The sequence below is a fragment of the Siniperca chuatsi genome, linkage group LG15 (assembly GCF_020085105.1).
Source record: "Siniperca chuatsi isolate FFG_IHB_CAS linkage group LG15, ASM2008510v1, whole genome shotgun sequence".
Taxonomy (NCBI): Eukaryota; Metazoa; Chordata; class Actinopteri; order Centrarchiformes; family Sinipercidae; genus Siniperca; species Siniperca chuatsi.
The window spans coordinates 3,185,484-3,198,956 of NC_058056.1; the positions used below are offsets into that span (position 1 = coordinate 3,185,484).

The 13,473-nt window shown below is 39.6% G+C and overlaps 1 protein-coding gene across 1 annotated transcript; it reads left to right on the forward strand.

The window, feature by feature from the left end:
• Nucleotides 1-1,223: 1,223 nt before the first annotated feature.
• Nucleotides 1,224-13,221, forward strand: LOC122861525 (jnk1/mapk8 associated membrane protein). Its single transcript, XM_044166043.1, has 7 exons — nt 1,224-1,376; nt 2,181-2,260; nt 3,451-3,605; nt 6,115-6,321; nt 8,981-9,162; nt 9,367-9,443; nt 10,896-13,221. The coding sequence occupies exons 1-7, from the start codon at nt 1,373-1,375 to the stop codon at nt 11,112-11,114; spliced, it is 924 nt and encodes a 307-aa protein (XP_044021978.1). The 5' UTR covers nt 1,224-1,372; the 3' UTR covers nt 11,115-13,221.
• Nucleotides 13,222-13,473: the final 252 nt, after the last annotated feature.

Below are 13,473 nucleotides of genomic sequence, written 5' to 3' on the forward strand. Positions count from 1 at the left end.
TGTAGACTTACATATTTAATACCCAAACCTTGAAATGGGAACTCTGAACACTATGGCTTAGTGTATGACACAGTTCTCACATTTAAATGTATTATGGCATGATTAATCAAATGTCAGTAGTGATTCTTAACTGCTTCATGAATTGACTGAAAAGTCATTCTTATTTCTTATTTCATGAGCCTCAAAGTTGATCGTTCCACCTGTGTTGAGCTGATCCCCCTCAAAGTGTTCGCTGCAGAGGGAAGTGAGAGGAGGAAGAGCCAGAGGGAGTCCACATGTTCAACTCCCACTGGTTCAGCCTGGTTTCCTCACCCAAAGAAAATGTATTTGCACACAGAAATGTTTTTTTGTATTATGTCTTTACATTGTAGTGTGTTGTAGCTGATCATCTCAACCAACAAAGCACCACATCTTCCAGGTGAACTGCAATGAAAATAGGCATTATGACAAATATTTTTAGCATCACTTATGTTCATATCAAAGCCTTGGTAGCCTTGTTATGGTAGCTAGTTATTACTTCAGTCTATGTTTTGCTGAGAAATTTACAGTATTTATGTGTAATCTTCATCAGCACAAACAAAGAAATGACTAGTGGGCTACATCTACTTCTCCAATATGTTACATCAACGCTGCATATTAAGATCAAAATAACAGGAGAAGAATAAAGAAAAATAAAGGGATAAAATAAATAAATTACATTTTATGAAAATAAATAAAGAAAAAAATATTCAGAAAAAATAGAGTAATTTATTTGCAATAAATATATTTTAAAATATAAATATCTACAGAAATAAATGAACAAATAAATATGAAAATAAATGAAAATGCTTATTATTCTTTTATAATTTATTTGTATTTCCACACTATTTTATTTACTTATTTATTCTTTTTTTTTCTTTTTATATTTCCACATTTATCACGTATTGTCACATGAAGGAAGTTCTGTACTTTACATGCTGACGCCAAGGCTGTCACCTGAGAAAGCGCCATGCATTCCGCAAAGTGCTTTCTACATTACGGCCTGTAAAATCCCTAAAAAAGAAAAACGCTCTGAAGACATCCCCTCTTTAAGACATATTGTAGACAAGATTGCCACATGATTTGTAGTTAACGTGTTTAACTATATGTTTATTTTTTGTAAACTGATTCATTGATTTCAGTTACAGTTCTACATCTATATAGGCCTAAGTTATATATCTAGTTTTTTGCTCCGATGTTTCCCGTACTCCCTGTGCTACTGTTGTTTCAATAAAGTCGTTAAAAAAAACTTCCTGTTTGGGCTACATTGTTCCCCGCATCCGGTTCCGGTACCAAATGAAAATACGGTAGCACCGAGGAAAGAAAATCTTGTTTTATCGCTATTGGGCCCACAATGTGTAAGCTGCGTTTCATTTACTTTTATGATAGTTAGCATGTTAAGATAGACTGACCACCGCGTCGCACATAATAGTGTGGTTTTACTAGCTAGCTGTGAACTAACGTTAGCTAACAACATCCGACTGCACCGGCTAACGTATAACAGCCCAAATGATTCTGTAGCAGACGACTGTATCATTGCAGTTTAAACAGCGACCAGTGAAAGTCATATTGTGTGCCAGTTGCGGAAATTTAGTAACGCTACAGTTTTCTTCGAAACTGGCTTGTGGTTGTGTTGGTCTCTAGCTACGTCAACGATATGTTTCTTTCCAGAAAGCTCTTAGTTTGAAATAGCTGCTTTATCTAAATGAACTTGCTAGATACACATCGTATTTGCTAATAAACCGAGAGACTGCCCCTTACTGTCATGCATGTGTCTCCTCTCCGTCACTGTATCGGAGACGGTATTGATTCTGACAGTGAAATATTAAATGCACCGTTGAAGTGCTTTTAAACAGAACGCATGGGAAAGAGGCAGGACAAGAGCTTGAAAAATGCGTTACCGCACACCACGTTACACTTTCTGTAGCTACATATTAGTTACCAGAAAACAGAGCTCAGTGCCACTAACGTTAACGTTCAGTTAGTAGGCGCCATTGCTCAGCTCAGCTTCCTCATGGAAAATCCTAGGTGCTTTGGAACTTGGACCCACTTAGAGTTGCTATGGTTGAAACCGTAAAATTACCTAAAAGAAAGCGATTGTGCTGTCAAATTGTTGTTTACCAGTGTTGACTGCTATATATGGCGTTTGTATGTCCTTGCAGCTGTGGCCATGAGTTCAACGTGCCCAGGCCTGTACTGTGGCAGGATGATGGTTAACGGATCAGTGGAGGGAGACTGTGGTGTGAGTACTAAACATCAGATTTTTGTCTGACTGCTGGTGGGTATGTGTGGGACTGCAGGGCATTGCCAGTCATTCATCTATGGTATAAAAGAGAGACATGATTGTTGTAATTTTGGTTAAGCTTTCAGGTTGGTATCCAGTCGTATGTGCGGCAGCAGATGAACTTCAGCAGCATGTAGGGTTCTGTAGATTGTAGACAGTTTGGAAAATATCTAGAAACATTGTAAGAACAATGTTAATGCAATGTTATCGCATTTACACACAGTTTACAGTACAAATGTGCAAAATGAATTTTGGAAATATTGTTACAGAATATCTTTCTTCAGTACAAGTGTACGCTCACCGGCCACTTTATTAAGCACACCTGTAAAATCTAACTAGACTAACACAGTGATGTAGGATTAGCGCAGGGCTTTCTGTTGCATAGACAATGCCAGAGCAATCTGGCAATCCAATCCAACACAACAGCTCTTCCATAAATTCTTATATATTTTCACTTTTTGTTGACATTGTCAGAAAAATGATAAATCTACTTTATATTTATTATTGAGGTCGTAGTTAGTGGTGATGTTGTCCTGCAGTGCATTATATTGAAAGGTGTTTTTAAATGTTTTCATGTATGTAAATGGGGTGGACAAAAAAGTAGCAAAGTTCTTCATATTTTGATGATTCAGGAATATTATTTATTTGACTGACATTTTAGATTTTTTTCCACTGAAATATTATTGAATTTATAGAGTGACTTTGCTGGTGTAAACTTTACTGTTGCTGCTCTAGAAACAATATTTAGTTTGAATTAAAATACAAATCACAAAGTTCTTCATAGATCTAGCGTGTTAATTTTGCTCTCAAAGTGCACCAGTTTGATGCATTTAACTTGAAAATGTACAAAATTTTACCCACCATAGTCTCATAAAATCCTGTGGGAGACACTGCATACAGTATATGCTCAGGCACCGCCATTGCCAAAAATGACTCCTGTAAATGTAGAAGCTAAAGAAGGTATAGAAAGTGAAATTCTTAAGAATTTTTAATCATTGTTCTTACAGTGAAATTGTAATTGTATTGTAATGGTATAGGTTACATCTGGTTTAGATTAGGGAGAGATAAGTGGAAAAATTAAAGTGTGTGCTTGCAGTGAGTTTTTGTGTGCTACTTCTAATCACAGCCGTCTTTGTGTGTCCTGCCAGGTTTGTCCTCGTGGAGAGCGGGCCAACCTGCAGAAGGTGTGTGAAGGCTGCACTGAGTCCCCTGAGCTCTACGACTGGCTCTATCTGGGTTTCATGGCCATGTTACCACTAGTGCTGCACTGGTTCTTCATCGAGTGGTACTCAGGAAAGAAGAGGTGAGGTCACACACACTCACACTCATTCTCTCTCTTTCACTCTCTCTCTCACTCACACACTTGTGCACTCTCTCTCTCTCTCTCTGCTTCCACAAGGTAAAAAGCAAACCAGTCATTATCACAAAATATGCCTCAACAGGGTGAAACAAGACCCCAGTGTAAGTTTGATAGCTTGCAGACAGTAGTTATAGTGTTTGTCAACTTCAACTGCACGTTCATACTGTTATAAATATGCCTGGCTGTGCCTTACTCGAGGTGTCAGATGAAGATGATTTCAGAGCTTTCTATTGGTTTGTGTACTTGATAAAAAACACATTAACTGGTAAAAATGTGCCAGCTACGTAGCTACTAGTAAACAGCTTTATAAATTGAAAGATTGTGTTTTGCATTGGAAATATTTACAGTAAAGATACATAGAAAAATATCCTTCATTTGAAGGGAATACTTTTAAATTCCAATGGGCTACAATTGCATTAAATCAACAATCAATCCAACAACACTAGTAGAACAACATCAGCACTGAGCCCTGATGTCCAAACCAACAATAAATTCCATCTGTATAGACAGATTTTGCAGCCTGTGTGTATATGTACTGCAATATACAACAGCCTTCCTCTGTATAGCCTCACTACAATTAACCAGAAAAGAGACAAAACTCAGACAATTAAACACAAATGAACAACAATAAGTACAAAGAGCTATGGACGCCACGGCAGGTGCAACAAGCAATATTAGGCTACAGAAATGAAATAACTGCCACTTCAACATCAGAATAAAACATCACCAAAGCCAAATAAACAATATAAACTCCATAGCGGCTGCAGCCACAAACACACATATCAAACTTTGCTTGACCATTCTCAGTTCATATTATAACTATGGGGACAACTAGTGGGACAGGCAGGCGTTGTCCCACTATAACCAGTCCGCTTAGCCTCTGCGTCCCAACATAACCAGTCCACCTCTCTGTCCCACTGCACTCCTCAAAGTTTTCAAACACTTTGCGCTGAAAGAGGCTCTGCAGTCACAGTGACAGAAACAGCAGAAAGGCCTCACACACCTCAGTGAAGGTAGAAGTTCCTCAGCAATGTAGCACATGTAGAAATCACTGCTGGAGGATCCACCGTGAGCATTTTAGCATTTAGCCAAACCCAGTATACACCTGTGTATTGCGCACCTTGGGTGCGTTTGATTTGGGTCACTTAGCGTGCTTGGTGGGTGGTGCATTAAATCAGTAGATAGGTATAGAAGGTAGATGCAACTTTTTATTATTATTTTTTTTTTAACTTTGCCGAGGTACAGTAATGCTAAAAAATACCCATAATGACGTCATCCTTAATTTTAGTGCGTTATTGTGCATTGTTGTAGCTACTGTTCACAAACTGCTAGGCCCGGCCCAGGAGAGACTTCACGCATCCCCCCCGACACGTGGCCACTGAAGCTCTCTGGAGTTCTGGCCTCCAGCAGCTTCATCTCTGCTGCAGCTGCTGATTTAACACCTTTCTTTAGTTCCATTCTCACGCAGTTTATCACATTCCTGAGCTGACATTTTTTCCCAAGTAATAACTAGCAATTTCGGGTAGAAGAAAAAACTGTTTCCATCGCATTATTTGTGCTTTCCAGAATAACGTATTTGAATTCGGGTACATCCCTAGTAAACAGGTAGGGCAGTCTGTTTAACTCCCCTTCAGCTTCACAGACGCAAAATGAAACTAGAAGCAAATTGAAACTAACTTCATGATTTCACTTTGTTTTCTTTCTAAAATAAATGACCTGGCTGTGGTCATACTTGATAATTACCGCAGCGGCCACGGGGCCTTTGCTGCATGTTATCCCCTCTCTCTCTCTCCCGCCTTTGCTGTCTCTCTCTGCAGCTGTCACTATCCAATAAAGGCAAACATTTCTGAATAAAATAATCGTTAAAAAAAAAGTTCTAATCAAGCGGCAACTTCCGGGGCTGAAAAATTAAGCCAACACGCAAGTGCCAGAAACTGCATTTCCTTGAATGGCCACTTGAGGCTGGCTCCAAAAGAGTGTCAATCTTCATAGACCCCCATGTTAAAATGCCCAACTTGACAGAAGAGATAAACATGTTTACAGCCTGGTACAAAAAACTAAGTTCCCCTTATGACAACTGTGAGGGGGATGAATTAAAGTTATGCATAATTAAGGACGTGGCCGCTTTGAGTGACAGGTGGGTGCCCTATCAGGTGGCTTGCCACTAGGTGGTTTCATCTAACAGGCTTCATTCGGCCCGCCTCAGCTCCACCTCTTTGCCCAGTTTTGGATTAGCCGGAGTCGGGGACTGCCAAGATGGTGATGGCTGGAGCCACCGGTGCCGCTCACTTTGAGCTTCACAACGGCTCTACAGAAACTTATGAGTGACGTCACCGACACTACGTCCATGTTTTATACAATCTATGGTTAGAATGGGACTGTTATAAAGAAATTCAGTTCTGTGTTTCTGTTGTTTGATCTTGTGTTGTTCTGTCTGTTGCTGTGTGTTCAGTTCCAGTGCTCTGCTGCAGCACATCACAGCCATGTTGGAGTGCAGTGTGTCCGCTGTGATCACCTTGCTGGTCACAGAGCCGGTGGGAATGCTCAGTATCCGTTCCTGTCGAGTCCAGATGCTGTCAGACTGGTACACCATGCTGTACAACCCCAGTCCGGACTATGTCAACACATTACATTGCACCCAGGAGGCCGTCTACCCACTGTAAGTACTGACAACAAGGGGTTTTGAAAATCTGGGCAGAGTATATTCAACAATTAAAGACAAAAAATGAAACTAAAACACAAAAAATGTATTCCTGGCAGTGTGGAGAACAAGTAAAATAAGTGGAATGGCTCTATATGTATTTAACTCTATTTCAAAAAAGGAAAATATAACAGTTGAACATGTGAAAAATCCAAATAATAATAAAAAAAAAAAAAAAGAGAGACCTAGAGACCTTCTTTTTCATATCAGGAGGCTGCTTGGACTCCAGACCTAGTTCTAGTTGTAGTTATTTTTATTGTCATGTACACAACAGTTACAGTGAAGCAGTCGTTTGCAATGAAAGTGAAGATGTCAGGCTCCCGCCACCTGTGCTCTTACAGATTTATATATTTAAAAAAAAAATGTATAAAGAAAAATCACATAAGTGGAACAAAATTTAATTAGAATCTAAGACATAAAATAGTGCAGCAGCTAAAATATAGGAATAAAATATATATAATATAAAATAACATATAAAGTAAAATATAGTACTATGGTAGCCTAGCACCCATGCTAGGCTACCATAGCAAGAGCAAGAGCTCTGTCTACAGACGGATTTCCATCAAAAGTGAATTATTTGTTCCGTCATAATCCATTCCAGCTTCCTGCTATGCATCGATTTATGCGTCTATTTTCTCCAAAATAATCAAAGGTATGGCAATTTTATTTAATTGGCACTTATTTCTCTCAGGGATGGGTACTGAAACCCGGTATTAAACGCGCACCAGGGCTAAATTATATAAGACTGTAGTATTGATAAGCTACGGTTCTTTTATCAGTAATGTTACTTTTTAACGTTTTGGTGTAATTTATTATCACGCTGCAGCCTCTCCCCTGCTCTCTTTGTCAGGGCTGAGCTCCTCCACACACACACACACACACACACACACACACACACACACACACACACACTCATGGAGTGAACAGCAGAGCAGAGAGGTCGCGGTGGAGGCAGTGAAGTAAACCAGGTGAAGTGAAGATAATTCGAAGATTACTCGAGTTGATGACAACTACTCTCGTTACTGTAAGTGCGTGAAATAAAACCTTCACGAGTAAAAAGCCAATACTTTATCAATACACCTGGTCAACAAGCGTGAACATGTAGAAAGGGATATTTTAATCTGCTGTATCCGCAGTCTCTCATCCACAGCCACTACGTTTTACACAAGCACAGCGCGCAAGCTCGGCTAATAGCGAATTGTTACAAGCTGAAACGAAAGCTGTCTGTAGTTTAAATGTTTAGCTTAGTTTGCCATGTATCTTAAAATTTGGCAAATTCTTTAAAACTAGCTCCTGGCTGAGACAAACCAGCCCCTCCTCCCTCTACTAGCAGTACCTGCAGGCAGTGAATCACAGCAGCAGCAGAGGGACGAGGACAGAGGACAGAGGACAGGAGGAAGGACTGATACTGACTGAAGTCTGTGTCCTTCACTCTTTCTAAACTTAGCTCAGTATTTTTATGTCAGGAATATGATTTATTTTATTGACATTTTAGATTTGTTTCCAGTGAGATATTATTGAGTGTATATAGTGACTTTGCTGTAGAAACATTTAGTTAAATTTTAATATTTTATTCTTTTTAAAATTAATGTATTTTTGAAAAAGCAATTATTTAGTGATTTAAAAACAACTGATAAAAGTATCAATAAAGAACCGAAATAACAAGGAATATCGATAAGAGTAGTAGTATCAGCGAAGCCACACGACCTGGACACCAGTAAAAATAAGTTGAGTCAAAAAAAAAATAAGTAGGTAGGTGGAGCCAGTGCAATAGAATATGTTTGTACAGTCCCAATAAGTGTAGCACAAGTATGGCAGTAGTATAAAGTAGTAAAGTGTACAGTGACATCCATGCATCAGTGCAGTGTGAGTAAAGAGTCATAGTTATGAGTTCAACCAGAGGCTGTAGTGCCAGAACAGTTACAAGTTACAAGAGTTACATTTTTAAAATACTGGCTACAGCAGGTTTGTAGCACCAAGATTAGTTTTTACTTCTACTACTACTACTTTATGAAAAACAAAAGTGTCAGGAGAGACAGCGAGGCAGCTGTGGTATAGGAGGTGGAGCAGGTTGTCCACTAATCACCGGATTGGTGATTCGATCCACAGCTCCTCCTGTCCACATGTCGAAGTGTCCCAAATTGCCCCCAATGGTCATGCCAGCACCTTGCATGGTAGCATGGTGCCGTGTGTGTGTGTGTGTGTGTGTGAGAATGGGTGAAAGAGAGGCAAATTGCAAAGTGCCTTTTGATAAAGGCACTATTTAAATGCAGCCATTTAAAAAAAGATTTGGGGGTATTTTCATCATATCATTCTGTACTTTAACATTTTATTACCTTTTGAAATATATTCCATTCCTTAAAATAATACTGGATGTGAGATCTTTGTTTGTCTTGTATGTGTCATTAAATTCTTACTGACAATTAATATCCAAGTATTGCTCATTCAAATATTGGGGAACTGTGCTCTTATATAGAAACTCTGTGTTGTCTCTATATACAGTATGCCTGTATTGTTTTGATATTTAGTCCATCATGTACATTCCACTTTATTGTGATTTGCTGTATATTATTGCTATAAAGGCTTTTATAGCAATATAGGTTTTTGTCTTCCTCAGCTACACCATTGTGTTAATCTACTATGCGTTCTGCTTGGTGCTGATGATGCTGCTGCGTCCTCTGTTGGTGAAGAAGATAGCATGTGGTCTTGGCAAATCTGATCGCTTCAAGAGCATCTACGCCGCTCTGTACTTCTTCCCCATCCTCACTGTGCTGCAGGCTGTGGGAGGAGGACTCCTCTGTGAGTATTAATGAAGCTGCCACTATGCCCTCTGCCGCTGAGTTCACATCCAACTGGAACCAATGTTTGAGAGTTGTTTCCTAATTCCATAAGGAGTTTTCGTGTGATTATGACCAAATTACAGTTTGAATAACAATGCTTAATTGTGTAGGTTGACCTGGGCAGCTGTGAGTGTATGTACATACAAATGTTTGTATGTTTCAGACTATGCGTTTCCTTACATCATACTGGTCCTGTCTCTGGTCACACTGGCTGTTTACATGTCTGCCTCTGAGATACAGGTAACAACACTTGCTGCACTGTGTGTGTGTTTGTAGTATGTAGCTGTTGGGATTTACAATGTTTAAAGGGAGCACCCACTTGTGTAGGTGCTATCAATTAATTATGGCAATCACTTAATTATGGCTATGGCTTATAAATAACGAATGAAAATGAAGTCCTTGGGCAGAACACTCAAAAAGAAGAGAAATTATTCCAATTAATTGATTGAGTCTCATAAAATACACTAAACTATCAATTTGGAACTCAGAATAATAATTCAATGAATAACTATAACCAGAATTACCACCAATAGCTAGTAGGTGGAAGGATTTGGAGTTCAACATAGCAGAGGTTGGCAAATTACTCACTCTTGTGCAACATTAAAGAGGCCAGCATAATTATACACAAGCATTTATTTAACAGATAAACAAAGCAAAAACACACAATGTGAAGACTAACTCTAAATAGATTAAACTACAGAACAAAAGGTGTGCGTCTGTATATATATATATATATATGTGTGTGTGTGTGTGTGTGTGTGTATGTGTGTGCAGGTCTGAGTGTGAGCCAAAAGGAATGTGTGTATGTTTCTTTAATCTGCATACATTTGTCAGAAACAAAGGAACATGTGAAGCGGGAGCTTTAAAGTCACTCTCCACCAGGTGTGGTTGTCTTTAAAGGCCAAACTGGAGGTGTGTGATCTGTTTAGGATAACGGTGCCAAGTTAAAAGGAGCTGGTTAGCATGCAAAGACTGTCTGTGTGGAGCATAACATAAACTAACATCAACTTAACGGTGGCTGAGAACTACGGTTACACTAATAACCTCATATTGTCCATGGAGAAGATCACAACAACAAAACCTCAGAAACACACATCAGTAATGTCACATGTACAAAAGTTAAACAGTCCTTTGCTTAGCTTCATACACTGTTACTCTATGCCATGCCCAGTTGTTACGTTACCCGTCCATGGGAGGGAAAGAGAGGTGGCTTTGGTGCTGCTGTTAGCTGGCGGTCAGTCTGTTGTAGACGGGCCAAGCTAGGAAGAATTGTGGTTCGGCTGTGGAAGCGTCTGTTGCTGTGCAGTGTCCGCTTGTAGAGTTCGGAGGAAGCCGGTCGCGTTAACTTGCGTGCTCCTGTTAGCAACTGAAGTAAACTACAATATCCAATCTGTTAGGAAACTTGAATGGGAAGCATACACAGAGTTAAGTTGTTTAAGGGAAAATACAGGACTTAACCAATGATGTCAGTGATTTCTTCCCCAAAATTGTGCTTCCCTTGGTGGTATTTGTCTTATTATTATTGCAGGGAAGATTGTTTTTGTATCACTGGCATTACAAACAGTTCAGTGTTTGACAAGCATTTCAGAATCACTGAACATTTAGTGTGTGTTTATTGTAAACTGATGTCCCAGTACTATTCATTCTAACCTGTTCTCTCTCTGTGTGTGTGCTCGCCCTCCACCACCACAGTCTTTTAAGAACCTGGTTGCTAAGAAGAAGCGTCTGGTAGTCCTGTTCAGCCACTGGCTGCTGCACGCATATGGCATCATCTCTATCTCCCGATTGGACAAGCTGGAGCAGGACCTGCCACTGTTGGCCCTCGTGCCCGGTCCCGCCCTGTTCTACATAGCCACAGCCAAGTTCACTGAGCCCAGCCGCATCCTGTCTGAGGGCGGCAACGGACACTAAGTGCATTTACTGAAAAATCCAACATCGCCAAAATTTTACTAACTGCTACAGTCAAATCTTTCAGCTTCTAGCACTGAGCATCAGTAGACTGACAGCAGTGTGTCTGAACGGGGTTCAGTTTCTGGGCTAATGCGCTAAAACTCAACCAGCTAATGGCCATATAGTGACGACATTATAAAAATGATGTTCAAGTACATTAACAGTTAAAGTTGGACAGTAAGTGATAAATACTCCTTTATATTAAATTAATGTAATTCCATTTCATGATAAATGATGTTTCCGGATCAGTTCACACGGCTCAGTGCCATCTTATTTAAACAGTTTAACATAGAAATCTTCTTATGGGTGTATGACTTTATGAAGACCAGCATTTTACTCTTTGCAGTCCAAGTAGAGAACTGCTCACTGAACAGTTCATGCGAGCATGGTTGCAACCAATGTTTCTATTCATTCTAAGTAGATTCATCTTTCAACAATTTTTTAATTAATTCTCCTATAGTCCATAAAAATAATGACAAATGCTTATGACAAATTAACACAAGGAATCCAAAGTGATGTCTTTAAATGACTTATTTATTTTGACCAAAACCAAAGAAGCTTTACAGTGATACAACACAGAGCAAATCTGCAAACACTCCCAGCGGAGAAGCTGCAACTCGACAGTGTTTGGTATTTTAGTTTGATAAATGAGCTGAACAGTTCATTGATTATTGATGCATTTTCTTGCACTACATCTTACCTAGTTCAAATCCTGTTTTTGGAGAATCGAATCCTAAATGCACTATTCCCGTCTTACCTGCCTGTCTGTTTATTAGACATCATCCCAACGTGTGGCGAGAGACGTGTTTTACCATTTTTGTGCGTCCTGTGCATTTTCTTGTAAATACAATAAATGTTGTGAATGGAGAGTGATGGTGGCCTGGTTGCTCACACCACCTCAGGCTGTGGTGAAGAGCTTCACTGGGCCTCGTGTATGTTTCCTTTTAACTGATAAAAAATCTCCACCAGCTCAGTGTAAGAGAAGCACACCTCAGCCTCCTGCAGCCAGCTGAGGCCCGGTTTGTGCCGCACATGTATTGCCATTACACTGGAGTCACACAGCCGAGCATCCTGGTAATCTTTGAAAAATCCAGTTCTGAAGGTGTTTCCAGAAACAAACAAGAAACACATTTTACGAGTCAGAGTCACAGTATGTGGTACAACTTTGTGGATTTTTCAAAAATTGCCAGGGATTTCTCTTTCCAACTAACACTAACTCGTATGGTAATATATGACAGGCAAAGCTCGGGTTAGGTGAGGGGAAACATGTCAATAGTGTCACTGCTGTGTATTTTACTGAACTTAATTGTATTTGTCGTAAAAATCCAATAATACACTGACATACACAGAAGCACCTGTCTGTTATTTTGGTGCTAATGTAATGCTCTTTTGTCCTCTGTGTCCTAAACCAAGCTGTAATCCTTCAGTGGTGGTTGAGTTGAAGCTGCTAATGTACTGTGTGTATATTACTGTAAATATATATATGCTTGTAAATATTAATGCATTTGTGTTCAGTAGCATTTGCTACATGCACACAAACTCAAATGACAGTTTAATGTTTCACAGCATTATTTAAAGTTCACTGTACCTACCTGTATAATTTTAATGTAACTATTGACTCTACGTGTGTTATTGAGTCTGTGTAGTGAACCCTGTCAGCATGAGCTCAGACCTCAAGTATTTATATTTAGGAGTCACTTAAGCATGTACCTGCTGTCGAAGTCACACAAACAGCGCGGTCTCCTGATCGCAGAGATGTTCGCAATACTTCTGGGGACAGAAGACATTTTACGGCCTCGTGCGAATCTAATCCAGCTCCATCCAAGACAATATGCAGCGCACACATAACCACTCCAGGAGCCAGTTTCCAGAAGCAGCTTTACTCGGTCTCCCATCAGTCCATGTTCCAGAGTCGAGGGGTTTCATTTGGCAAAGCTAACCACACAACTCCGTAAACCTGCTCCTTGAAACGTTGGATGCTTTTGCTTGTGTAACTATAATCTTATTATGTAGGTTTTCAGCACTTTGTGTGTTAGAAAATAAATTGTATGTGCCAAATGTGAACACACACAGGTCTGCTGTTGCCTCTTCTAAGTGGTGCCACCTTGAAAATGTGCTACGTCCTGGGTTTAACATTTTCTTATAAAGTTCTTTTTTTAAATTTCTCTTGTAAAGTATATTGCAGGACATTTAATATGCCGTCAGTCTGTTTTTGAGATGATTTTCCTTCTGAACCTCCCTTCTTTCCCCCCTCCTTCTCTTCCTTATTTCCTTTGTCCCTCTCATTAAATCATGAACTTTTGGAACCAAAGACAATATT

Excerpts from the sequence above, each read along its gene's own strand:
- LOC122861525 (XM_044166043.1), top strand. Across the intron at positions 2,261-3,450 it reads CAGTGGAGGGAGACTGTGGT|GTTTGTCCTCGTGGAGAGCG; the intron begins GTGAGTACTAAA and ends GTGTCCTGCCAG. Across the intron at positions 6,322-8,980 it reads CAGGAGGCCGTCTACCCACT|CTACACCATTGTGTTAATCT; the intron begins GTAAGTACTGAC and ends TGTCTTCCTCAG.